We start from the raw sequence: 27,754 nt of genomic DNA, 5'->3' as shown, positions 1-27,754 counted from the left end.
TCAAATAGTGGAAGAGTTTCTTCCACTATTTGATCTGAGGAAGTGGGTCTGGCCCACGAAAGCTCATCATCTAATAAACCATCTTGTTAGTCTTTAAAGTGCTGCCTAGTCCTGTATTTTGTTTCAGCTATTTACAATAGAAAGTTTTTAGGTTCTTTGTCTGGCATATCACTCCCAAGAGAATAAACCATACACTCCAGTGAAAAAAAGATCTGTCCTGGTTTGAAGGTTTAGCTGAAATAAGAACAGGGTTAGGATACATTTGCAATACGTTTTAGGATGTTAAAACTAGCCATGCATTTTCTGTTATTTTACATTTGTAATTTGCTTTGCATGTTTTCACTTTGCAACCATTTAAATCCTACTGTTTGTACTTAATACAATTACTTAAGTGTAAGTGTAAATGATTGTTACCTGGGGGAGCAATCAAGTGTGTACATCCTCCTTTCATTGTTAAAGGGAGCTTACCTGAATGATTTATTTGGGGTTCTGATCCCATTTGGGGAGTGGGTTTACTGGAAACTATGCCCAAACTGCATTCTACTTCAACCTGAAGAGTTTCAGTGTCTGCATTGCTCTTTGGAGGAAAGGTCTTTGTCAAGAGAACAAGCACCTCTATTCTGTTTTCAAACTTTCCAATCTTTCAAATTAACAGGATGTGAAGAATTGATGCAAATGCATAACACACTAGTGCAAAACTAAGAACAAAAGCACAGAATCTACATTTATCTATCTGTGGCTGTGTCTAGACTGGCAAGTTTTTCCGCAAAATCATCTGTTTTTGCGGAAAAACTTGCCAGCTGTCTACACTGGCCGCTTGAATTTCCGGAAAAGCACTGACGATCTCATGTAAGATTGTCAGTGCTTTTCCAGAAATACTATGCTGTTCCCGTTCGGGCAAAAGTCTTTTTCCGAAAGACTTTTGCGCAAAAGGGCCAGTGTAGACAGCAACAATACTGTTTTCTGCAAAAAAGCCCCAATCGCGAAAATGGCCACGGACGCTTTTCTGCAAAAAGTGCTTCTGCGGAAAAGCATCCTGCCAATCTAGACGCACTTTTCCGAAAATGCTTTTAACGGAAAACTTTTCTGTTAAAAGCATTTTTGGAAAATCATGCCAGTGTAGACGTAGCCTGTCTGTCTGAACTTGGAATCTGACACATCTCTTCTTGGTTACCATCACTTACACAGCTTGAAATTCCTTGTTGTCCATCAAAGAAGCCAGACTGAGATCCATGGGAAAGGAATATCTTCTGAACATTCCAACCATTTCTTTCCATGCCTCTTGAAACTTTGGCTCCAAATGGTAAAGGACACATTTTCTCAGTTTAACTTTGGCATCCTCAGGGATTTTAATCAATGCCACTAAACTAGGGAAAGATGTTCTAAACCCAGTTTTACCTGGGCCATAGGTCACAACAGAATCCATCTCTGGAGCAAACAACAAGCAGTGGTATTTACTATTACTAAGAGCTTGCCAAATACTTGGCCTTGGTTAGGGTAAATTTAAACGTGCCTGGAGTAGAATCCTTTACCAAACCACCCAAAATCTCAGTAGTGTTAGTGAGGAAAAACTTCCAGCAACATGTCTAAAGAAACTGATCTGGTGGCACAGGTCTAAATTAGGGACAACATTAGAATCCCTGCAAGCCACCAACGTGAGGTATCAATTAAAAAACAGCTATTCTGGCACATTGCAGGAGAATTTCTTCCCCATGCTGCATACCTGCCTGCCTGCCTTCTTGCATGGGGGTGGGGGGGGGGGCGTGTCCCATAGCTGTGCACCAGCTCCAACTTCTCAGGAAGCGCGAATGCTGCTCCTCCCCTCCCTAAAACAGCCAGCGAGCTTCCTGAGAGGTTGGAGCTGGCACACAATCAGGGACAGCACAGGAAGAAAGGCAGGCACCTCCCAGCACAGGAAGAAAGGCAGGCAGGCAGCATAGGGAAGAAAGTCCCCAGCTGCATGCCAGATCCGGCTTTTCACAAAGTGTGCTGGCTGTTTTGGGGAAGGGAGAAGCAGTACGCATGTTTGCTGAGACGCTGGATCTGGCATGCAGCCAGGGACTCCCCCTCCCCTGCCACAGGAAGCCAGCACTACCTCCATTTTCCCAGGAGGTAGCGTCAGCGTGGGCTCCTTCTTGGGGGAGAATGAGGAGGGGACTGGAATACCTCATGATCAACTGATCGTGCCCCCTACTCGACCGGTAGATCATGATCGACGGATTGGCGACCACAGCTTTACAATATGTCTACACTGCCACAAAGAATAAGTGGCAGCAATTCTCAGATCCTGGGGCTATCAACTTCAGCTCATGATACATTGCTCAGTGCATGATAAAGGTTCAGAAAAGGGCAATAAAAATTATTAGGGGTTTGGAACGGGTCTCATATGAAGAGAGATTAAGAAGACTTGGACTTTTCATCTTAGAAAAGAGGAGACTAAGTGGGGGGGGATATGATAGCAGTCTATAAAATCATGACTGGTATGGTAAAAGTGATTAAAGAAAATTATTTACTTATTCCCACAATATAAGATCAAGGGGTCATGAAATTAAATGAATAGGCAGCAGGTTTAAAACGAACAAAAGGAAGTTTTTCTTCACTCAGTGCACAGTCAGCCTGTGGAACACCTTGCCAGAGGATGTGGTGAAGGCTAGAACTTTAACAGGGTTCAAAAAAGAGCAAGATAGATTCATGGAAGTTAGGTCCATGGGTATTAGATGGGATGGGTAGGAAAGGTATCCCTAGCCTTTGTTTCTCTGGTGGGTGACAAGGGAGGGATCATGTGAGGATTACCTGTTGTGATCCCTACCTCTGGGGTATCTGACATTGGCCATTGTCGGCAGACAGGATACTGGGCTAGATGGACCTTTGGTCTGATCCAGCATGGCCGTTCTTACGTTATATTCTTAGTGCTAAAAGCCCCATCCTGAGGCATCAGAACCTAAGGCCCAACATCAATTGTTTTCTTTGCTATTTTTAGGCCTGTATTATAAGCCCAAGCATGTAGACCTAGGAAGGCTCTAAGCCAGGGGTGTCCAAACTTTTTTCAAAGAGGGCCAGATTTGATGAAGTGAACATGCGTGAGGGCCGACCATTTTGCCTGACATTCTTTGAACCATTAAAATTAAATGCAAATTAACTATTTTATGCAAACTTTATTGCAAACGGCATACTTTTCATTTCGTCACATGGATGACAAATCTAAACAGGTGTTAAATCACTCTGCCTTTCATATCTGAAGGCCAGATGAAAATATATGTCCTTGGAAGGAAGCTGAAATATATGTCAGGAACATTGTAAAGTACATTACATATTATTGGTAATAAAGGTTGTCTGTCAACTTTTTAAGTTCTAAAAATATGAACAGGAACATAACACCAAGTATATATGTTGTATCCAAATATATTTATAACTGATTTAGACCAACTGACTAACTGAGATTTTACAATGTATTCATCTCAATACATATGGATTCGTTGGGGGCCATAAAAGATAGATATTGCCAAATTATCTGTGGGGACGTATTAAACCGGAACACGGGCCGCAATTGGCCCGCGGGCCGGACTTTGGACATGCCTGCTCTAAGCCTTGCAACTGCAGGGGTTTTATTTGGAGTGCACACATATTCAATTTGTCTAGAAGCGGGAACTCAATACCTGTGACACTCACTCTGCTGACAGTGGGAGATAGCATAAATGTGTCGTCCAGGGCTTATCTGGGCTAGGAAAAGCGATGGGCTGTGTCTAGACTGGCCAGTTTTTCCGGAAAATCAGCCGCTTTTGCAGAAAAACTTGCCAGCTGTCTACACTGGCCACATGAATTTCCGCAAAAGCACTGACTTCCTACTGTAAGAAATCAGTGCTTCTTGCGGAAATACTATTCTGCTCCCGTTCAGGCAAAAGTCCCTTTTGCGCAAAACTCAGATTTGTTTTCCGCCAAAAAGCCCCGATTGCGAAAATGGCGATCAGGGCTTTTTTGCGGAAAAGTGCATCTAGATTGGCACGGACGCTTTTCCGCAAAAAGTACTTTTGCGGAAAAGCGTCCATGCCAATCTAGATGCTCTGTTCCGAAAATGCTGTTAACGGAAAACTTTTCCATTAAAAGCATTTCCAGAAAATCATGCCAGTCTAGACGCAGCCCTGGAGATTAGGTTAGGCCAAGGGGAAATGTACTAGCCCCTATAGGCCATATCTGTGCTGCAACAAGTGTGTTTTACATCAGGCTAGGTAACATGAGCTAATTATCTCCATGGAAAATCCTAGTGGAGATATGGCCCAGGCAGATTATACCTCAATGTAGCTGGTGGATGTTACCCTTATCTCCCCCCATGAGGCTGATGGACATTCCTGCAGGTGGAGGAACATCACTCTCTCCACTACCAGGACAAAGAAGCTGATACGGGGATAGATAATAAGACAGAAAATGGCATTATATATAAATATATAAATCCATGGCACACCTGCATCTTGAATACTATGTTCAGATGAGGTCATCCTATCTCAAAAAAGGTAATTTTGGCATTGGAAAAGGTTCCGAAAAGGGCAACAAAAATGATTAGGGGTATGGAATGGCTACCATATGAAGAGAGATTAGTATGCCTGGGACTTCACAGTCTGGCAAAAGAGGGGGACACAACTGAAGTCTATAAAACCATGACTGGTATGGAGAAAGTAAACAAAGAAAAGTTATTTACTTCGTCCCATAACACAAGCACTAGTGGGTCACCAAATGAAATTAATAGGCCACAGGTTTAAAACAAACAAAAAGAAATATTTCTTCACACAATGCACTGATAACCTGTGGAACTCTCTGCCAGAGGATGTTGAGACCAGTGCTATTCAATATGTGGCCCACGGGTGGGAACCAAAACAAAAAAGTAGTCAATATAATGGTCTTCTGTTGATATGCATTTTAGTAGTTAAATTCCTGGACTGTCATTGCTCATTAAAAGTGCTGTCATATGAGTGGAAATTGGGTAAGTATTGTATTTTATTAATATCAGCAGAACTAACTTAAATGGGGCCTGTATGTTGTATATTCTTGCCTTAATCTTTGTATTCATGCCCATCAGTGTGAAAAAAGCTATTTGCACATATATTTGCATGTATATGCAACCACACTTAAGTTGCAGCCCTCGGCATGTGCAGTATCATTGTGACCCCCTGCGCTTCCAAAGTTGAGTAGCTCTGGCCTAGACTACAACAGGGTTTAAAAAAAAGAACTAGATAAATACATGGAGGATAGGTGCATCAATGGCTATTAGCTAGGATGGGCAGGGATGGTGTCCCTGGTCTCTGTCAGGGCTGGGAATAGGCGCCAGGGGATGGATCACTTGATTATTCCCTCTGGGGTACCTGGCATCAGCCACTGTTGGAAGACAGGATACTGGGCTAGATGAACCTTTTGCCTGACCCACTATAGGCATCCTTATGTAAAGATGAGCGGCAAAAGGCAAAAGTGGGGGCAGCTGTGATACTGCAACACAACTGGTGCAAATAGCCTTAACGGTCACTATGTGGGAATTAGCAAAAGTATGAACAGCTTCTTTGGCCAGCCCTAGTCAATGTAGATTTGATTTACTCTCCTTTGTGGATCCTCTGATGTCTAATAAGGTTTGAGCGGTCATTGAAGCTTTTCCCACACTTGGAGCATTTAAAGGGCCTATCTCCTGTATGGATGGTCTCATGTCTAATAAGGTCTGAGCTTCGAGTAAAGCATTTCCCGCACTCACAACATTCATAGGGCCGCTCTCCTGTATGGATTCTCCAATGTGTAATAAGGCTGGAACTCACACTGAAGCTTTTTCCACACTCAGAGCATCTGTAGGGTCTCTCCCCGATGTGGGTTCTCTGATGAGTAATGAGGTTTGAACGGTCACTGAAGCTTTTCTCGCACTTGGAGCATTTAAATGGTCTGTCTCCTGTGTGGATTGTTTCATGTCTAATAAGGTCTGAGCTCCGAGTGAAACTTTTCCCGCACTCTGAGCACCTATAGGGTCTGTCCCCCATGTGAGTTCTCTGATGCTGAGTAAGGTTTGAACTGTCTGTGAAGCTTTTCCCACAGTCATGGCATTTAAAAGGTCTATTTCCTGTGTGGATTCTCCAATGTTTGATAAGGTTTGAGCGCTGGTTAAAGCTTTTCCCACATTCTGAGCATTTATATGGTCTATTTCCTGTATGGATTCTCCAGTGTGTAATTAGGTTTGAGCGACTACTGAAAGATTTCCCACACTCAGTGCAGGTGTTTTTTCTCTCTCCTGTGGGGATTCTTTGCTGGGTTGTGGTTTCCTGGTGGCCCTTGCCACTTCCTTGACAATCCCTTGACTGATTTCCCTGCTGCCTCTCTGGCCAAAACTGCCTCTGGTGACCTCTTCTCTGCTCACAACTCCAGTGAATATTTCCTTCAAATTTCTCTGAAAGCATCCCAGGTGGTTCCACTTCCTTGTGCTCTTTCTGCAGAGGATTTGCCTCCTTGTTCTTACTCACTGTCCTTTCCTCTGCTGAGATATAGAGAATCCAAACATGAGGCAGGTGTAGGAAGAAAAGTAACCTCAGGTAGGGGATGGGGAAAGGGGAAATAATGTACAGTAATGGTTGGAGCAATGGTGAAAGTAAGCTGGTGTGCCCTGGAGCAGCACATGAACAAGAAATTAACCTGCTGGGAGCAGGGCTCTGGATGCTGCTGGCACCTTGAGCAACATCATAGCCATAATGAATGCAGGTTCCAGTCCCGGGAATCCTGCAGCTGGACAAAATAGTCCCTGCCCCCCTGACCAGCCCTGAGCTCCCCCCACAGCCTCCGCAATCCCCTGCCCTGACTGCTACACTCCCCCCACCCAACCACTGCCCTGACTTTTGCACCCCCACTCCATCTCAAATTTTAATTTCTGACAGGGCACTGTCCTATTACAACCATCCCAATCACCTGCCCTGACCTTGGGGGAGTGGATGTATGTTACAATAGGATAGTACCTGTAAGAAATTTAAGTGACTTTCACTTCTGGGCAGGACATGGCAAAAACAAAACTGGGAGCTGAACCTCTCCCATCTTTCTCAGAGAAGAGAGAGTAGGAGATCCCATGCAAACACTCAAGGGAAAAGGAGAGAGGAGGGAGTTACTTTAAGATGTCAGTGAGGACAGGTGGGAAGCTTCATGAGAATGACTCAGATGCTGGGGACAACAATGAACTCAGAGTTCACAAGCTCTTTGTGGGGAATTCCAGCTCTTCTTTTCAGACTCATTAGACAGATTAGAGGGGCAGGCTGGACCCTCTTGAGATAAACAAGAGCAGTGGGAGACAAAACATTCCTCACCTTCTGAAGTACACACCAGGGAGTACACAGGGTGGGGAGCCCCATGCACTGGGCGAACACCAGAGGATTGTCCCAGTCTCCGTGATCATAGTTCAGGAGGTCTCTGTGACGGGGCACTCGGGCCCCGCACTGGGAGCTTGCCGGGAGGCGACGAGCGGGATGACGGGGCACTCGCGCCCCGCACGGAGAGCGCGCCGGGAGGCGCCGAGCAGCCACACGGGGGGGCGGAGAACACGACCCAGCCCGCCGCGGTGGACTCCCGGAACGCGCCGGCAGCCGGCGCGGGGAGCGTCGGGAGGCAGCGGGCGCCGCCCAGCAGGGCCCTAGAGGGAGGGGTCGGGGAGGCGCAGGGGGATGACGTCACGGGGGAAGGGTGGCCGGGAGGCGTCACTCGGGAAGTGACGCAGAGGGGGAAAGGAGCCGGCGGGAGATTTAAACTCGGGGCTGGCACGGCACGGGGGAGGACGGTGGACGGAGCAAGGGGAGGAGAAACGGAGGGAGAGGTGAGGCAGGAGAGGTCAAGAGAAGTGGGCCGGGAGGCCTGGTGGAGTAGGAAGCGGCCCAGGGCAGGGTCGTGGAGCCCGTGAGCGGGTGTGTTTTGGGGCATTCCCCCATCCGCTAGGGAGGGACCGCGGGTCCCTGCCTTTAGGGCCCTGGGCCGGGGTTCGGAGAGGGGGCGGGCCCGAACCCCCCTACTCCGCCGGCAGGCCGATCCGGCTCGGGTGTAAACGCGATCTTGCGTAATAAAAAGGGCCATCGGCCTAGATGGCGGCTACCCAGGCTTAGCCTTCTGTGGTCAGATCAGCAGTTAGTGGACTCCGAGGAATGAACTAGTTTACACGTGGTGGAGAATGTGGGCAGGGGTCCCTGGGCCCCGGGAGTGAGAAGGGGCTCTAGGAAGTAGGGTAACACACAAAAAAAAAAAAAAAAAAAAAAAAAAGGTGGTGGGCATAAAATAAGGGAAGTAGGACTACCGGTCCGTTTGGGTGTTGGTAGGGAGAGAAGCAGGTGTTGACCGCCCGCGTATTACAATTGACCCCCCCCTCCCGAACGCAGGATGGAGGTTAACAAGATTATAGAATGGCTGGTGGACAACCAGAAGCAGCAACAGCAGCACCAGAATCAAGTGTTGCGGGATATGATGACCCAATTCCAGGACCAGCAGCGGCAAATGCTGAAAGAAATCAGAGATGGGGTGACGGCCCGAGGAACCGCGCCTGGAGCAGAGCCGGGACCCTCAGGAGATGGGGAAGGTGGCGCCATCCCGGGCGCCCAGCTGCCGCTGCGATTGACGAAGCTGGGACCCGAAGATGATCCAGAAGCATTTTTGGTCACCTTTGAGCGGGTGGCTACCGCCGCGAAGTGGCCGCAGGAGCACTGGGCCACCTTGCTAGCCCCCTTCCTAACAGGTCCGGCCCAGTTGGCCTATAGAAGTATGGCCGACAAGGACGCTTTGTGTTACTACAAGGTTAAGGAGGCTGTGTTGGACCAGCTAGGCATATCCCCGGAGACGTACCGACAGCGATTCCGAGATACCCGCTATGACCCGAAGGAACGCCCGCGGGCGCTGGGGCAGCGGGTTAGGGAAGCGGGCATGCGATGGCTGGAACCCGCCAACAAGTCCGGGCTGCAGGTAGCGGAACAAGTGGTGTTAGAACAGTACCTCCGGATCCTGCCCGCCGAGGGGCAAAAATGGGTTCGCCGGCACTGGCCGGAGTCGCTGGAAGAAGCGGTCACGCTCATGGAGCGCTTTTCGGCAGCGGAGGAAACGGGGGGAAGGCATCCCCCTCCCACTCCCTCGGGGCCTCGACGCAGCCCGGCCAGTAGCGGAGGGGCGGACACCTCACACCGGGCAGACCCACCGGCCCGCAGACCATCGTGGGGCCCGGGGGTAGAGCGAAAGCTGGCCCCAGTCTGGAACCCGCCGAGGAGGAGCGAGAACCAACCCGGAGCGAGCGGGGATCCCGGGACACCCAGCCCGAGGGCAGACCCTAGCCCGAGGGGAGCCTGCTTCCAGTGTGGCGAGGAGGGGCACTTCAAAAAAGATTGCCCCTTGATGGATTGTACCTTCGGGCAGAGACGGCGGGACGGGACAGCCGGGACCACTTCGTCAAGAGCCCAGGTAACCAGGTGGATAAGCCTGAATGGGAAGCGGGTAAGGGCGGTGGTGGACTCGGGGTGTGGCCAAACCATGGTGCGGGAGGACCTAGTCCCCGATTCCCAGACCCGGGGGCCCCAGATCTGGATGAGGTGCGTGCACGGGGACGTACATCCGTACCTTACCGCCCACGTATGGATCGATGATGGGCAGATCCGGGCGCGCTGCCAGGCCGCTATATCCCCCAAACTCCCCTACCCAGCGCTACTAGGGAGAAACTGGCCCGGGCTGGCTGCCCTGCTGAAGGAGTGGGGGACGGGTCACGAGGGCCCGGGGCCGGGACAAGAGAAACCCGTTCTGGCAGCCCAAGGGGAAGAGGTCCCCACCTCAGGGGAACCCGAGGCCGGGGGGCCGAACCCCCCGCTACGCCTGGAGGTGGAAGAGGGGGACTTCCTGACACACCAGAGGGAAGACCCGACGCTCCAGACAGCATGGACCCAGGTGCGGGCGGAAGCGGAGGAAGCGCCAGCGGGAGAAGGACGGCAGCAGCTGGGACCACGATTTGAGGTACGGGGAGAGCGACTCTACCGAGTGGCGGTGGGGGCGGACGGACAGGAAAACCCACAATTACTAGTGCCACGCCCATACCGATGGAAGGTACTGGAGCTAGCGCACAATCACCCTTGGGCGGGACACCTGGGCAGCGAGAAGACCCAGCAGCGAATCTTGCAGCGGTTTTACTGGCCCGGGGTATACCAAGAGGTCAAGAATTTCTGCATGTCTTGTCCCCAATGCCAAAGGACCTCTAGCAAGAAAGTGGCCCCCGCCCCGCTGGTTCCCCTACCCATCGTGGGCGTCCCATTCGAACGTATAGCAATGGATTTGGTGGGGCCCTTGGATAAGTCGGGAAGAGGGCATGTCTACATCTTGGTAATTGTGGACTACGCGACCCGCTACCCCGAGGCTATCCCGCTGCGGAAGGCCACCGCTAACGTGATAGCGGAGGAACTGGTCAAGGTGTTTTCAAGGGTAGGCCTGCCGAAAGAGCTACTGACAGACCAAGGCACTAACCTGACGGCGAGGGTGATGACGGAGTTGTGTAAGTTCCTACGAATCCGCAAGATCCGCACCTCTGTCTACCACCCCCAAACTGATGGCCTTGTGGAGAGGTTCAATAGGACATTGAAAGGTATGCTTAGGAAATTTGTACAGGAGGAACCCCGGGGGTGGGATAAGCTACTCCCTGCTCTGATGTTCGCCATCCGGGAGGTGCCACAGGCCTCGGTGGGTTACTCGCCTTTCGAACTGCTTTATGGGCGGAAGCCCCGGGGGGTCCTCGACTTAGTGAGGGAAGGATGGGAAGCTCAGGTTACCCCGGCCCTGGGGGTGGTCCACTACGTAACCCAGCTCCAGCAGAGACTAGGTTCCCTGGCCGGTTGGGCACGGGAGAACTTACAGAAAGCCCAGGAAGGGCAGTGCCAGCAATATAATCAAAGAGCCCAGGTCCGAGAGTTCGCGCCAGGGGATCAGGTGTTGCTCCTCTTACCAGACAGAGAGTCCAAGTTACTGGCACGCTGGCAGGGGCCCTTCAGGGTGTTAAGGAAGGTCGGGGAGGTGGACTATGAGATCCAGCTGGATGGGCCTCGGCGGGCTACCCAGATCTACCACATTAACCTGTTGAAGCGGTGGGTGCCCCGGGAAGCCTTCCTGGTAGAGACACAGATGAAGGACGTGGAATTCGGACCATGGGGAGACCCGGAGGTGACGGTCAAGGAAGCCATGCTTGGGGCCGAACTCACGGAACAACAATGACAGGAGCTCCGGGCCTTACTAGAGAGACATCGGGAGGTGCTGACGAACAGACCGGGACGGACGCATCTGGCCCAGCATGAGATCGTCACCGAACCAGGGAAGCGAGTATTGGACCAGGTGAGACCCCTCCCTCGTAAGATGTGGGACGTCGTAAAAAAGGAACTGGGGGATATGCTGGACTGGGGGGTAATCGAGGAGTCGCACAGCGGGTGGCGGAGCTCGATTGTGCTGGTCCCCAAGGCAGAGGGGGCCCTCCGGTTTTGTATTGACTTCCGGAAGGTGAATGCGATCTCTCAGTTCGATGCATACCCGATGCCCCGCATCGATGAGCTGCTGGACCAGCTGGGGAAGGCCCGGTACCTCTCCACGATCGACTTAACGAAAGGCTACTGGCAGATCCCGCTGTCGCCAGCGGCCCGAGAAAAGACGGCCTTCTCGACCCCCTTCGGCCTTTACCAGTTCCGGACCATGCCGTTCGGCCTGCATGGGGCAGCCGCGACTTTCCAACGCCTCATGAACCGGGTCTTGAGAGAACACAAGCCCTACGCGGCCGCGTATATTGATGACATCATAGTATTCAGCGAGACGTGGGAACAACATCTAGGACACGTGGCAGCAGTCCTGGAGGCCCTGAGACAAGCTGGCCTCACAGCCAATCCCAAGAAATGCCAGTTTGGGAAGAAGGAGGTGACGTATCTGGGGTACACGGTGGGTCGGGGGACGGTGAGACCCCTGGTAGATAAAATTCAAGCAGTACGGGACTACCCTATCCCCACCACAAAAAGACAAGTAAGACAGTTTCTGGGGTTGGCGGGGTATTATCGCCGATTCGTGGCCCACTTTGCATCGTTAGCCACCCCGCTAACGGACTTGACCCGCAAAGGGAAGCCTCAGAGAGTCAAATGGACAGAGCAATGTCAGAGGGCTTTTCAGGCCCTAAAAGAGAGACTGACTCAGGCGCCGGTGCTTGCCCAACCTGACTTTGCAAAACCCTTTACCCTCCAAACTGACGCGTCGGAAACGGGGTTAGGGGCCGTATTAACGCAGGAGATAGGGGGGGCCGAGCACCCGATATTGTATCTAAGCCGGAAACTCTTCGACAGAGAGAAGGGATACGCCACTATCGAGAAAGAGGCACTAGCGATTAAGTGGGCGGTAGATGCTCTACGATACTTTCTTGCAGGGGCCTGCTTTACCCTGGTAACGGACCACGCTCCTCTGAAATGGCTCAATACCATGAAGGACACCAACCCAAGAATACTTCGGTGGTACCTGAGTCTGCAGCCATACAAGTTCAAAATCGTGCATCGACCGGGGAGTGCCCATCAGAACGCGGACTGCCTATCGAGAAGGTCGGAGGGAGCCGCAGGGGAGGGAGCGAGTATAAGCAATGAGTGGTGTGACGGGGCACTCGGGCCCCGCACTGGGAGCTTGCCGGGAGGCGACGAGCGGGATGACGGGGCACTCGCGCCCCGCACGGAGAGCGCGCCGGGAGGCGCCGAGCAGCCACACGGGGGGGCGGAGAACACGACCCAGCCCGCCGCGGTGGACTCCCGGAACGCGCCGGCAGCCGGCGCGGGGAGCGTCGGGAGGCAGCGGGCGCCGCCCAGCAGGGCCCTAGAGGGAGGGGTCGGGGAGGCGCAGGGGGATGACGTCACGGGGGAAGGGTGGCCGGGAGGCGTCACTCGGGAAGTGACGCAGAGGGGGAAAGGAGCCGGCGGGAGATTTAAACTCGGGGCTGGCACGGCACGGGGGAGGACGGTGGACGGAGCAAGGGGAGGAGAAACGGAGGGAGAGGTGAGGCAGGAGAGGTCAAGAGAAGTGGGCCGGGAGGCCTGGTGGAGTAGGAAGCGGCCCAGGGCAGGGTCGTGGAGCCCGTGAGCGGGTGTGTTTTGGGGCATTCCCCCATCCGCTAGGGAGGGACCGCGGGTCCCTGCCTTTAGGGCCCTGGGCCGGGGTTCGGAGAGGGGGCGGGCCCGAACCCCCCTACTCCGCCGGCAGGCCGATCCGGCTCGGGTGTAAACGCGATCTTGCGTAATAAAAAGGGCCATCGGCCTAGATGGCGGCTACCCAGGCTTAGCCTTCTGTGGTCAGATCAGCAGTTAGTGGACTCCGAGGAATGAACTAGTTTACAGTCTCCAATCCCGGTGACTTCTGCCAGGACCAACCTCTGGTGCACCGAGGGGACCTCCACCACCTGAACACGAAGATGGGGATTGTGTAGCAGGGGCTCTGGGAGGAGGTCTGTCCCCATGGTGGCTTCCAAGAACCTGGTCTCTGAAAGCAGCTGCCAGGTCTGGAGGAGGTCCTGGTAGGCTGGCAGCTCAGATTCGTCTTGTGGAAGATCTCTCAAATATAGGAGCTGCTAGTCAGCTCCTGAAGTGGCAAAGGAAAGCATGCGTCGGACTACCTGCACCATATAGGAGCCTCTGCAGGACCTGGAGACGGAGAACATGAACCCGAACATGAACATGAAGAACACGGAGAACATGAACATGAACTGCAGCATCAGTTGCTGGATCTGACCCAGAAAACCCAGGGTGGCCAGAGTATACAGCTGACCTGACAGCAGAGAGCCTTGACGTACTCGCCCACCTGAAGCTGACTAGTGCGGTCAGAGTCCAGTTGATCTTGACCAAGCACTCTGCAGAAGCATACAGCACCTGGAGATACCCCACAAAGTGGGGCCCAAAGCTGAAGGCCTGCAGAGTGCCCAGGAAATACCTGTGGTCCATCCGGTTGAACACCTTCTCCTGATCCAAGGACAGGAGGGTAAACAACAGATCCTCCCTACACCAAGCTCTATGAGATTCTGGACCAGATAAAGGTTACTGAAGATGGTACGGCCCGTGATGGTGTAAGTCTGGTGTGGATGGACCATGTCTGCCAGCACGGACTGCAGTCTCAGTGAGATGGCCTTGGCAATGATTTTACAGTCCATGCTGAGGAGCAAGACTGGACACCAATTCCTCAGATTGCGGAGATCCCTCTTCTTAGACAGCAAGGTGAGCATGGCTTGCCTGCACAACAAAGGGAGGACCCCTCTCTCCAAGGACTGGGCCCAGATGCTGGCAAGGTCCGGGCTGAGGATGTCCCAGAACACACAGTAGAACTTCATGGTCAGCCTGTCCATGCCCAAGGACTTATTGATGAGTATGAGACAGAGGGCTTCCGAGCACTCAGCCAGTGAGAGAGGCAGCTCTAGCCTCCCAGTCATCCATGCTGACCATTGAGAGTTTGTTTCAAAGAACACTGTGGGCGTTGGTCAGATCCAGGGAGAAATGGGAGACGTAGAAGGCTCAAGCCCTCTTGCACATCTCTACCAGATCCATGAGGGGGGTGCCATCCTCTGTCAAAAGGCAGATGATGTGCTTTTTAGATCCCCATCTTTAACTCCAGGGCACAGAAGAAGCGGGAGCGAGAATAAACAAAGGCACCCGGGCCTCGAAGGTCACTGAGGGCCCGAGTTCCTCCCGCTTCTCCCAGTGTGTCCCACAAAGGGATGGATCTCTGGGATTGGTGGCCAGACACCTCTCTAGCTCTAAAACCTTCTGTTCCAACTGCTCTGTTGCCGCATCCCACTGCTGTGTGGCTCCCCAAGTGTAGTCACACCTTCCCCACATCCCACCACTTTTGTGCTGAGGGAAAGGTGCACTGATTCCCTCGCCAGGCCAGCCAGAACTCCCAGAAGGACGCTACAAAGCCCAAGTCCTCCAGCAAGCTATTGTTGAAATGCCAGTAGGCTAGCCTCAGCCCCTCCAAAGAGAGAGAGGCTGTCATGACCACCAATTGGTGGTCCGATAACAGGGCCAGGGAAATGCTGGAGGAGTGGGCCCGAGAAAGGTGATGACAAGAAAGATAAATGCAATCCAACCTGCAGTGAAACTACCATTGACCCTCCACCCGGACAAAGGTGAATGTGGTGTCCTCGTCCGGGTAGTGATCGCACCAGATGTCCACCACGGTGTTGGTCTATTATCTCCCTAAGGACATCTGCAGCGGCCTGGCACTGCTTGGTCCCCATGCAGTCCCATTCCTCAAGGGTGCAATTGAAATCCCCATCCAGAACCAGGCACTTGTGCGGATCCAGAGAGCCAAGGAAGGCAGATGCCTGCTAGAAGAAGCAAAGCCTTTCCGGACTGGACATCAGGGCGTAGATGTTAACAAGATTTAATGTCAGTTCCTACACCCGAACCTGGAGGTGCAGCAGGAGACTGCACAAACTCAGCGGTCCCCAGAACCTTGGACTGCACATTTGGAGTGTGTCTAGACTACAGGGTTTTGTCGACAAAAGTGGACTTCTGTTGACAAAACTATACCTGCGTCTACACTACCACAGAGTTCTGTCAACATAACGTTGACAGAACTCGGCAGTTTTGTTGATGGCAGTAAACCTCATTCTACGAGGAATAACGCCTTTTGTCGACAGAGTTCTGTCAACAGAAGGCGTTATTGCACCTACACTGTCCTTTGCGTCTACACTCTCATGTCGACAAAGCAAGCCACTTTGTTGACAGAACTGGATGTCGTCTAGACACTCTTTGTCGACAGAAGCTTTGAGAGAACAGGGTTGCCACCCCCAACTTGATGGGTTGACAGATGGCTGAAACAGACCCTGTCCTCCCACTACAGCTGCCAGCTAGCCTCGGTGGCCACAGTGGTGTGGGTCTCTGGCAGGAAAATGACAGAGTACCCCCCCCAAAGGAAGGAGAGCATCTGACACCTGCAGAGACCCAGCCTACAGCCCCAGGTGTTCAGAGTGACAAGGATGAACAGCAGCATTGAGAGGGCTTGGGAAGACCCTTGCTAGCAGGAGTGCTAGCAGTTCCCATTAGGCCCTGCAGCAAACCAAGACTGTTCCCAAATGTGAGTAAGGCATCACGGAAGCTGCGGGTCTGCTGATAGGCCGCAACCTCCCACCACTCAATCCCTTCACTCTCCCCTAAAATGGCCCTTATGGTGGAGACTGAACAAGATGGAAATCTCCCCAGCACTGAAGAGCGACAGACACTTGGTACTTGGAGCCACGGATATCCTCCAAGGAACTACACTTCTGATCCCTCAACACATTGAGCATTGTGGCCTCAGACTAGAGGAACTGAGGGGGAGGGGGACGCATATCTACCTGGCCAGAGGGTTACGCTCAGGAGAGTGGGAGGTAGATGTTGCAAAGCTGCTGTCAGCATTCCCTCAGGACCTTTGTGTTAGCTTGACTGATGTCTGGATTCAAGTGTAATACGCTAGGCCTTATGTCTGCCCATTGCAGTTTGTGAAGACCCACTGAATACTAGTACAGCAACACTTAACTCCTTGAGGGGGCTTTGCCATTGATCCACCTGAGTAAAGGTCCGTGCCCTTTCTTGTCTGGGCCAGGGCATGTTTGTAAATAGGTTTCTAGCAAGAGCCCCAAATTAGTGGTCCTGCTGCTTGTACCTGTCTGTGTGCATATGCTGCTTGCCTCCTCCCCCCATCCCCTCTCCCCACAGCCAACCATAAGCCTGTTGGTGCCATGCACTGACTGGGTTGTGTGGCAGTTCACATACCACTAGGCGTAGGAACAGTATGGGAGCAGTACAGCCCAGTGCAAGGGCTTTCTGGTGAATTGGGTTCCCCTACAGTGCCGGGGTTCCTGCTCTATGGTATAACAAAATAGTTCAGCCTCTGAATGCACTTATCAATGAGTGCCATGTCTGCATTACAGCCAGTTAGAGGGCAGGGTTGCACTTGAATGAAAAAACACACATAAGCTCACAGTCCAGGTCAAGTAATATGGGGCTATATTTTATCTTTTGTCCATTCTGTAACAGGCCATTTGCAAGATCAGCAGAAGCTAAGGTTAGCAGATTTCCATGATTGAGACATTGATCGTAGCTTATTTATGGATTCCCGGGACTGAAAAGGGGAACTTAGGTATGGGACCCTTCACCAATATAGGATGGTAGGAAAAATACCCTCAAACTCAGCAGATGCATCATTATATAAAAGTCCCAAAATAATTGATTCAGGCTGAGTTGAGTAATCAGGACACAGGATGTGATAGATGACCACAAAAGCCCATGGTAACGAATGAACGTATATGATAATAAGTTGAGAGCAATGATACATTGATCTATAGGAAAAGAACACTTCAACATTAGAAACATCCCCTACTCGATATGCATCAAACATGTTATCGTCAGAGTATAAAAGTGGGACCCCAGGTGAGAGGGAAGAAGAAGATGTAGTCCTTGGATGGACCGGAATGATGGCCCCTGGTTATGGGGAAGGTGAAGATAATGAGAAAGATGATGGGCTAACACCTAAAATTGTTCTAGAAGGAATGTTGTAAGTATATGGTATGGAAATATGGATGTACATTCCCTAGCTTATGAAATTAGGGTGTTTGTTACTGTGCTAACTGTATTAATAAATTATATTTGTAAATATACAAGAGTTTCTATAGTGAGTGTTGCAACTATGCACATCAGGGTTCCCAATCACAGAATAATTGAATACACGGTGTCCCCACGATAAGTCGCCCCGGTATACATCCATTCCACACTAAAGTTGTTGATGTTTGTAAGAACTGATGCATTATAAGTCCTCCCATTTCCTGCTATAAGTCTTGTGAAACACTCTCCCCAATTTGCTTAAATAGACGTCAGCCACAGGGGAAAAAATCCCTGCTCTAAGCTGTTTTACTATAAGTCCAAGTTTTTTGGAACGTATCTTGGACTTATAGTGAGGACGGCCTGTACTAGGCCTGATCCTGGGAAAAAGAACCTGTCAACCCTATAAGTGGGTAATTAGAAATTTAAATGTAATCTAGATCAGGCAACAGATTTGGTGTCCCTGGGTGGGCCCTGACATGCACAGGAATAAAACCTTTCCTGGAACAGGAAACTATTTATGTAATAATCCAAATTGTAATTTAAGTGATTTTTTTAGTCAGGATTTGATGCTAGTCAGAAACACTGTATATCTCACCAAGGACTTCCTTTTCCCTCCTGTGGCGGGGCAGCCCCGCCTCCCCTAAAAAGCCCGTGTCTCCACACAGACCGGGAAGCGGGGTTTGCGATGCGCCGGGGCGGAAAGCCGTGGAGAGCCCTGGACGGGGAGCGGCGGCGCTCAGAATAAGCGGTGGCTCGGGGGAGCGCAGGATGACGTCAGGGGGGGCGTCATTCCCCCGTGTCCGGCGGGTAATTTAAAAACAAGCCCCATGCCTGAGGGGAGGGCGGCGGATCCCTGGGGAGTTGGAGCCGAGGAGCGGAGGCAAGTCGGGCCGGAGATCTGGAGACCCTGGGTGAGTTGTAACCTGGGGTCCCCTGGCTAGTCTCGGACAGAGGCTAGGGAAGAAGTGGCCCAGGGCGGGAGCGTGGACCCCGAGAGCAGGGGAGTTTAGGGGTTCCAACCTCCTCCACTAGGTGGGGACGAGAGTTCTGACCTTAGGGTCCTGGGTCGGGGTTCGGAGCGAGGGTGGGCCCGAACCCCCTTCCCTAGCGTGTGGAGGGCAATCGATCGCGTCACGAGATTTGCAATGCGATAAAATTTAATAAATCCGGTAAGTCTAACTCCGCACAAAGGGGTGCATCGGGAAAACAGGGGACATGGACACAGGTGATCCCCTACACCTCCCCCTCAGCTTTTTCTTTGTCTGTAGCACATCACTTACTTTACTTCTATTTTTCTTAACTGATTCATTCTGCAATCGAGGGACTATGTCCTCCAGGGGGAAATGATAGGCATAGATACCAAGGTGCACCCAAGGGCTTGACCATCACACTAATTTGGAATGTCTTGTGAGTGACACATCTCCTACCCATTCATTCCCTGGGGATACTGCAATTGTAATATTGTGATTGTGAAAGGACCCCTCATGGCATTTCAAGGGCATCCTCCTTGGGTATTACAGACTAGTCACTAGAATCTCACAAGTAGGAGATTCCTTGATACACGTGTTAAGGGGGAGTTATTTTGTTAATTGGCCATTAATTAGTTGTTGATAAGTGCTTGTGTCCGGATCCAACAGCCCATCCTGTGTGATGGCAGGGGAGCTGGGTTTGTGGGCACAGAGCTGACGGCCAGTGCCTGGTAAAACCCTTGCCTGGGTTTTTCCCCTTCTGTTGTTAGTTCCCTCAGCTCTCCCGGACCACAGCCCCATGTCAGCTGGAATAGTTTCCACAAAGTCTCTGCTGCAATGACAGTAGGGACAGTGGCGGAGGAAGAAGAGCCCCAGATGAGCTGAGAGCAGGAGAAATGAAAACTGCCTCCCAGGGGCCAATGCCTGAACTAAACGTGGCAACCCCGAGGGTGGCAGCAGTAGGGAAAGGCGAAAGAAGAGATCAGGGAGAGGAGAAAGGGTGGAGGGGGAGGAGGATTAGGAAAAGGAGTAAGAGGAAGGGGTGGAAGGGTAACGGGAATAGAAGGTGGAAATTTGGTTGGGAGAGGGGCTGAGCAGGGAGCAGGGGTGGGGAGTGGAAACAGGGTCAGCAGCCTCTGTGGGAGAGGCACCACGATGCAGTGCCTCCTCTCAGGGCAAGGCATCAGTAGGGGAGGTTAGTGTCTCCCAGCGCCAGGCCCCAGTGACACAGGGAGTGAAGCACCAGAGACCCCAGTGCCAGGGGTGATGGGGAACAACAGGAACTTCTGCCCTCTATAAGTACCCAGGGGCTTAGGCTATGTCTAGACTGCAGGCTTCTTTCGAAAGATCGCGTCTAGACTGCACGCGGAACTTTCGAAAGAGCAAGCCGCTTTTTCGAAAGAAAGCACCCAGTGAGTCTGGATGCTCTCTTTCGAAGAAGCCCTATTTACATTCAAGAACGCCTTCTTTCCAAAGAAGCACTTTCCAAAGAAGGCGTTCTTCCTCGTGATTTAATTTCGAAAGAACGCGACTGCAGTCTAGACGCAGGTGAAGTTTTTTCGGAAAAAGGCTACTTTTCCCGAAAAAACCCCTGAGTCTGGACACAGCCTTAGTGGCCACATCCGAAGTGCTGCTGCTGGCCAGGCAGATGGTCACACCCTGGGGCAATGCAGAGGCAGGGGGAGAGAAGGATAGTGGGTCAGAAGAAGGAAAGGACAGCTGCCATCCATCTAGAAGATGATTCCCTTCTGAGGCAGTCAGCTTCAAAACTAAGGCCTTAACCTTCTGCAAAAGGAAGGCAAGTACGCCACCCGCCACCACGTGGTCACCCTCAGTGGCAGGGTCAGTGGTTGCCTCTGCATAGGCAGAGGGCACAGTGGAAGCGGGGACAGTGAGAGTATCCTCCGTGGTCTCCCCATGCAGGGACTCCAGGACCCCCTCCGCAACCACCACAGTCACCTGAGCCACTTTGCAGCCCTGTGAAGTGTTTTGGGGCTCGGAGGGAGGGCTGGCACAGACGTCCACCCCTAGAGGAACAAGGAAGGTATCCTCCCCATCAGCAGGAGAGGTGGAGCGCTGGGCCCACTTGTGGCACTTCCGCATGGTGAGCTCCCAGACCTTGGAGGAGAAGGGCTGGATCTGAATGGAAGAAGAGCCAGGGAAAAGGGCAGCAGTGGGAGGGCGAGGGGAGACAGGGGCAGGGTGGTAGGGGAAGGGAAAACCTCCCCCCGAGGTAAGGCCTGCCCAAGTCCTGTCGCTGACCCTGCCACCCTCTCCTCCGTGGGCCTAGGCTTCCGCTTATTGCAGTGACAGTGGCACCCACACACTCATCTGGGCTCTGTGGACCTCAAGCAGGACTGACGACAGTCACAGTTGGAGGAGGGGCAACCTCATGGTCCGGACCATCAGGGCCACCAGTGATGGTAGGACTGGTGCCCTCCTGGACATCCTGAGTGCCTCTCCAGGCAGGGTCAGGGGGCAGTCCCTTCAGATGTGCCCTGTCACTGATAGAGAAAGCATTGGGTCTCTCCCACAATGTAATATACCCAGTACTGGGCCCTTGATGAGGCACCAGAAATGACCCTTCTATGGCTTCTCCGCCACGCCATGCGGGCAGTAGTTGGATTTGGACCTGCCAATGGAAGATGAGGACGTGGCAGAAGGCTGGATCCTTGTAGCCCAGAGGAAAGGGATTTAGGACTCCCCAGGGTGAAGAGGAAAGGCAGTAGGACGGCACTGAGAAGGAAGCAGCCTGAAAACAGAAGGAGAGAAGAAGAGGGGGCCTGGCACAGAATGAAAAACAGCCAAGGCCTGCCTGCCACAGCAATCCCCCCCCCCCCCGCGCCCCGGAGAAGAGATGTGGGGGACGCAGAGTAAGGATTGTGACAGGGTCGGGACAAAATGTCACACAAAAAGCAGTGGAGGGGAGACATCTAAGCCTCAGACTGAGGAGATCTCTGTTCCCAGAGTAACAGGGAGGGGCTGGTTTAGAACCAGCAGAGACAATCAGGGGCAATGGTTAACCTGGGGTTAATTGACCAAGCCTGCAGATTCAGGTCAGCCTAGGCTAATTAGGACACCTGAAGGTAATTAAGAAAACCAGTTCAGACTTGCTAAGAAAGAAGCTTTGCCTGCAGTTAGTGTGTGTGTGTTTAGCTGAGAGGATAGAGGAAAGCACCACTGAAAGTACAAGGAAAGGAGACAACTGAACACTAGGAGGATGAACTGGGGAGAAGGAAGGTGTGAGGAAATAGCCCAAGGGTCTTGGTGCTGTCTTATAGCAGGTGGTGGGAACTCACACAGGTAGCTACTATTACAGGGCCCTGGGTGAAACCCAGAATAGAGTGTGAGTCTGGGTTCCCCCCAACACCCACCTCCCCATTTCAACTCGGGGAAAAGGACTGTGGAGTTTATTTTCCATTTTACTATACAGGCAGTCCCCGGGTTACGTACAAGATAGGGACTGGAGGTTTGTTCTTAAGTTGAATCTGTATGTAAGTCGAAACTGGCGTCCAGATTCAGCCGCTGTTGAAACTGACCACCAGTTCTGACTTACATACAGATTCAACTTAAGAACCCCAGGCGTCCCCAAGTCAGCTGCTGCTGAAACTGATCAGCGGCTGATTCCAGGAAGCCTGGGGCAGAGCAACTCTGCCTCGGGCTTCCTGTAGTCAGCCGCTGGTCAGTTTCAGCAGCGGCTGACTTGGGGACGCCTCGGGCAGAGCAGCTGGGGCGTTGCTGGGTTGCTCCAGTAGCACCGCTCCTCGCTCCTTGGTGCTACTGGAGCAACCCAGCAGCACCCCAGCTGCTCTGCCCCAGGCGTCCTGATTCAGCCACTGCTGAAACTGACCAGCAGCGGCTGAATCAGGACCTGGGGCAGAGCAGCTGGGGTGCTGCCGGGTTGGTCCAGTAGTGCCCAGAGCGGCGCTGCAGGACCAATCGGCAGCGCCCCAGCTGCTCTGCCCCAGGGTCCACAACAAAAGCCTGGTCTGCTGGGGGGGGGGGTGGGCATACTAGCTGCGCCCCCCCCCCCCCAGCAGACCAGGGACACGGGGAGCAGAGCCGCAGCGGCAGCGGGGTGCCGCGCCTCTGAGGCTTTGCTCTGGCAAAGTCTCAGAGGCGAGGGATCCCGCCGCGGCTGCGGCTTCAGTCCCGGTGCCTGTGGTCTGCTGGGGACAGTCCCCAGCAGACCAAGGGCACCGGGAGCAGCTTACGAACGGGGCTTTCTCGCCCCGGAGCTCGCAGGCAGCAATCCGCCACCTCGACCTCTGGGGTGAGAAAGCCCCGTTCGTAAGTGCGGACCCGCGTAAGTCGGGGACTGCCTGTACTCTGGCTGATGATGAAAAGAGCTCAATAAACAGCAAACTAAAGCCCCAAGCATAGTGCCTAAAATTGTGTGCTCCTGTGAGCCTCTGAAGCAAGCAAACCCGCCAGGAAGCGCAGGATCCACCGAGTTTTTTTTAGGAGCTTTGTCACACCCCCTATAATTCCATAGCACGATCACATCTTGAATACTACACACAGGTGTGGTCACCTCATCTTAAAAAAAGATACCTTGGCAAGGGAAAAAGCTCAGAAAAAGAGCAACAAAAATTATTAGGGGTATGGAACAACTGCCATATGAAGATAGATTAATAAAACTGGGTCTTTTCAGCTAGGGAAAGAGATGACTAGGGGAGGAGGATAAGATAGAAGTCTATAAAATCATGACTAGTAAGAAAAAAATGAATAAAGAAGAGTTATATAGTCTTTCCCATAACCAAGAACTAGGGGTCACCAAATTAATTTAAATAGGCAGCAGATCTAAAATAAACAAAAGGAAGTACTTCTTCACACAATGTAGAACCTGTGGAACTCCTTGCCAGAGGATGTTGTGAAGGCCAGCACTTTAACAGGGTTAAAAAAAAAAAAGCTAGATAAATTCACGGAGGATAGGTCCATCAGTGGCTATTAGCCAGGATGCACAGGGATGGTGTCCATAGCTTCTGTTTGTCAGAAGCTGGGAATAGGCGTCAGGGGAGGAATCACTTGATGATTACCTGTTTTGTTCATTCCCTCTGGGGCACCTGGCATTGGCCACTGAAAGCAGACAGAATACGGGCTAGATGGATCTTCAGTCTGACTAGTATGGATGTTCTTATGTAGACACCAAGAAGTTGAGGTAGTATAACTGATTCTTACCCATGCAGGCACCTCCCAGGATCTCTCTTTTTTCTGGGCCTTGGAGACTGAGGACCCTTGGCGCTTTTCCTCGTTCCAGCTGGAAGATATTATCAGGTTTGGAAACTGGAAATCCTGCTCAGGGAAAAGAAAATGAGGGGAAGCAAGTGAATACATATGGGCTGTGTCTACACTGGCACCCTTTTCCGTAAGAGGGATGCTAACGAGACACTTCGGAATTGCAAATGCCACGGGGGATTTAAATATCCCCCGCAGCATTTGCATGAACATGGCTGCCGCTTTTTTCCGGCTCGGGGTTTTGCCGGAGAAAAGCGCCAGTCTAGACAGGATCTTGCAGAAAATAAGCCCTTTTCCGCAAGATCCCTTATTCCTACTTGAAAGGATCCCTTGAAAGTAGGAATAAGGGATCTTCCGGAAAAGGGCTTATTTTCCACAAGATCCCGTCTAGACTGGTGCTTTTCTCTGGCAAAACCCCAAGCCGGAAAAAAGCAGCAGCCATGTTCATGCAAATGTCGCGGGGGATATATATATCCCCCACGGCATTTGCAATTCCGAAGTGTCTCATTAGCATCCCTTTTACGGAAAAGGGTGCCAGTGTAGACACAGCCATGGTGTTTGTGAGACATTATTAGACTGTGAGATGAACATACAAGTCATCGTTGCAACCCCGGTTATGTTTCCATCAAATCTTGTAGAAAGTGTGTAAAGTAAGAGGTCTATGAAAAAGCTGATTTGCTGATTCTGTTTATACTGCTCATATGTATCTATCATTTTTATTTGAAGCCATGTACTTGTACAGGCAGTCCCCGGGTTACGTACAAGATAGGGACCGTAGGTTTGTTCTTAAGTTGAATTTGTATGTAAGTCGGAACTGGTACATATTTTGGGGGGGAACGGGGAGCTGGAGTTAGGTGGAAAAGACCCTGATTCTCATACAACCTCCTTATTCTAAGAAAAACACATACTGTTTTGATATGAAGGTTTTTTTGGTTGATATTTGAATTAAAAATTGATCATAAGTTTCAGTGTTTCATGCTATATCCAAATCTTCCTTTTGGGGTACCTGAAAGATCCCAGTTATTCATTTAATAGTCAGAATCTTTGTTTTTTATAACTAAAAAAAGCTTATTCAATGCATATTACTGTTCCAAATAGAATTTGCTACAGATGGTTCTGTGAAATGGGTATTAAGTGTAATCAATAGTCATTGGAAAGTACAGTGAAATATTGATACAATCAAAGCTGCTGTTGTATTCTGCTGAGCAGAAAATGGAAATCCCTTCCTGTGAAGTGTGTGTGTGAATTTATCCACAGGATTAATTGTAAAGAAAAATTCTGTGTTGCGAACAGGAGTTTAGCTACAGGTGGGTCCTCATTGTCCGCTCACCCACTTTGCAACCAGACCCATCCCCTCGGGGCTTACCCTGCTCTGCTCCAGCCAGGGTGTGGGGTTGGGGCTTATCCCCTCTTCCCTTCTGTCCTGCTCCTCCCCATTCTTGCCCACCCACACCACTGGGTAATTTTTCAGCTTCACCTCTGCCAGGCTGGAAGGGACTTGTTAATTTCACATGACACTAACAAGATACTTGCAGCTCTAGTGCTGAAGAGGGAAAGAGCTGTTGCTCCCAAGGTGGGGACTGTAACACAATGGGTCTCACTGCCTGCTGCTCCTGATGTTCCCTAGGAAATTAATTTTTCCGCTCTGGAGTACCCCCTTTTGGCTGGTGTCTTGTTCTCCCCAGCAGACCCGCATCCTCTGCGGTGAGAAAAGCCGCTCCGCGTCTCCCTGGTCTGCTGGGGGGAAGCGCCCCCCGCACCGCCGGAGGCGGCGACAGTGGGGGAGGCACCCTGCACTAGCTGCACCCCCCGCCCCCCGTTTGTAACTAGGGATCCGATGTAAATCGGATTGATGTAACCCGGGGACTGCCTGTATTTCAAATGTTTACTTCTGGGAGATATTAGCAGGAGGCATGGCCAACCTATTGTGAAAGGGCTGCTAGTCAAGTGAATAGTATTACTTAACTGACAATGCACCTCAGGTGGTGCCAAACTATATGACAAACTTTACTGTGAATGTTCAGGCCAGCATGTAAGTGATGGCTGCTGCCTAAAAAGGCCTGAGCCGTGCATGAACAAATTACTAGCTCATGTAACAAACTCCATCCTGGGACATAATTTCAGACAATGAGAATAATGGGAGATCCTCCATATGGGCAAGGGTAGAAAGAGTGCCCTGGGGGCTCCTCCATTTTGTCTTTATTCCGGCTAATTGCCTATGAAGGAGCTCTGCTATGAACTGAAGCCTGAAAAGATTGATGACTCACCCTAACATAGGATGTAATCCAGAGACTTGATTTTAGACAGCAGATTATTCCATCTCTGCTACAAGCCTGCACCAATAACAGTGCAATTGGTGTATGTATTTGATTCCATTAACAATTTTACTTCAACCCTTTCTCTCTAATCCTGGGCTGTGCATAGCCCTGTCTCTAAGCAATTCTCCCTGACTTCATCTTTTCATCCGTGCCCCCAGAAACTTCCTTTTTTACAGTGGTGTAGTCATACTTGAATCCACTGAACCAGATTGATTAGCATGGGGTTCTGATCCAAAGCTTATTTAAAATTTGGCTTTTGGGATTGAGAGCTTTGCTGGTTAAAGAGCAGTCGCAATGAGTGAGTAACAACATGAGGCAAAATGCAGGACAATGTAGCACTTTAAAGACTAACAAGATGGTTTATTAGATGATGAGCTTTCGTGGGCCAGACCCACTTCCTCAGATCAAATAGTGGAAGAAAGTAGTCACAACCATATATACCCAAGGATACAATTAAAAAAATGAACAAATATGAAAAGGACAAATCACATTGTAGAAGAGGAGGGGATGCGGGGGGGGGGGGGGGGGGAGGGAAGTAAATCTATAGCCAAGCCCTTCAATACAACCGCATCTGCTCTAATCCCACTGACAGAGACCAGAAGCTTCAGGATCTCTACCAAGCATTTATAAATCTCAACTACCCACCCAGAGAAATAAAAAACAAATTGAAAGAGCCAGACGAATACCTAGAAACCATCTACTTCAAGACAGACCCAAGAAAACCAACAATAGAATACCACTTGTCATCACCTACAACCCCCAACTTAAACCTGTCCAACACATTATCAATAAACTACAGCCTATATTGGAACAGGATACCATACTCAAAGAGGCTCTGGGAGACAGACCCATAGTCTCCTATAGACAACCACCTAACCTCAAGATGATTCTTACCAACCACCACAGGACATACCACACTAATACCAACCCTGGTACCTTCCCTTGCAACAAACCCCGTTGCCAGCTTTGTCCACATATTCATTCTGCTGATACCATTATTGGACCTAACCAAGTGAGTTATAAGATCAAGAACACATATTCCTGCGCATCCAGAAATATAATCTATGCTATCATGTGCCGAAAGTGTCCGTCTGCTATGTACATTGGACAAACATAGACACTTCGCCAAAGGATTAATGCCCACAAAACAGATATCAGACAAGATCACAAAGAGAAAACAGTTTCTTGCCATTTTAACCAGAAAGGACACTCTCTCAATGACTTGACCACCTGCATTCTGCTACAAAGACCTTTTACATCTGCACTTGAAAGGGAATCCTCTGAACTGTCATTCATGTTAAAATTCGACACTTGCCAACAAGGACTTAACAAACATTTGAACTATCTCACCCATTACCAAGATAGTTTCCCCAATTATCACCTCTAATACCATTAACTCACAAACATCCCACTCTCCCTACCTCTAATATCATCAATTCACAGACACTTTCCTTACTTCCCTCCCCCCCCCCCCCACAACCCCCTCCTCTTCTGCAATGTGATTTGTCCTTTTCATATTTGTTCATTTTTTTAATTGTATCCTTGGGTATATATGATTGTGACTACTTTCTTCCACTATTTGATCTGAGGAAGTGGGTCTGGCCCACGAAAGCTCATCATCTAATAAACCATCTTG

At 50.9% G+C, this 27,754-nt stretch overlaps 1 protein-coding gene across 6 annotated transcripts in view; it reads right to left on the bottom strand.

Annotated features, from left to right (window-relative positions):
- Positions 1-86: 86 nt before the first annotated feature.
- Positions 87-27,754, bottom strand: part of LOC102458062 (uncharacterized) — a 51,496-nt gene continuing 23,828 nt past the window's right edge. For all 6 annotated transcript variants that reach the window (XM_075911458.2, XM_075911459.2, XM_075911457.2 and 3 more), the window contains 2 exons: positions 23,744-23,857; positions 87-6,499 (listed from right to left, as the gene is read on the bottom strand). In XM_075911458.2, the coding sequence (XP_075767573.2) occupies positions 5,577-6,499; positions 23,744-23,857 (1,037 nt within the window). In that variant the 3' untranslated portion in view covers positions 87-5,576. The remainder of the gene's footprint in view (positions 6,500-23,743; positions 23,858-27,754) is intronic.

This window comes from Pelodiscus sinensis, chromosome 29, assembly GCF_052426305.1.
Source record: "Pelodiscus sinensis isolate ZL-2025 chromosome 29, ASM5242630v1, whole genome shotgun sequence".
Lineage (NCBI taxonomy): Eukaryota > Metazoa > Chordata > Testudines > Trionychidae > Pelodiscus > Pelodiscus sinensis.
Note: the sequence above shows the minus strand (reverse complement) of the source record. Positions and strands in the feature narration are given on the sequence as shown.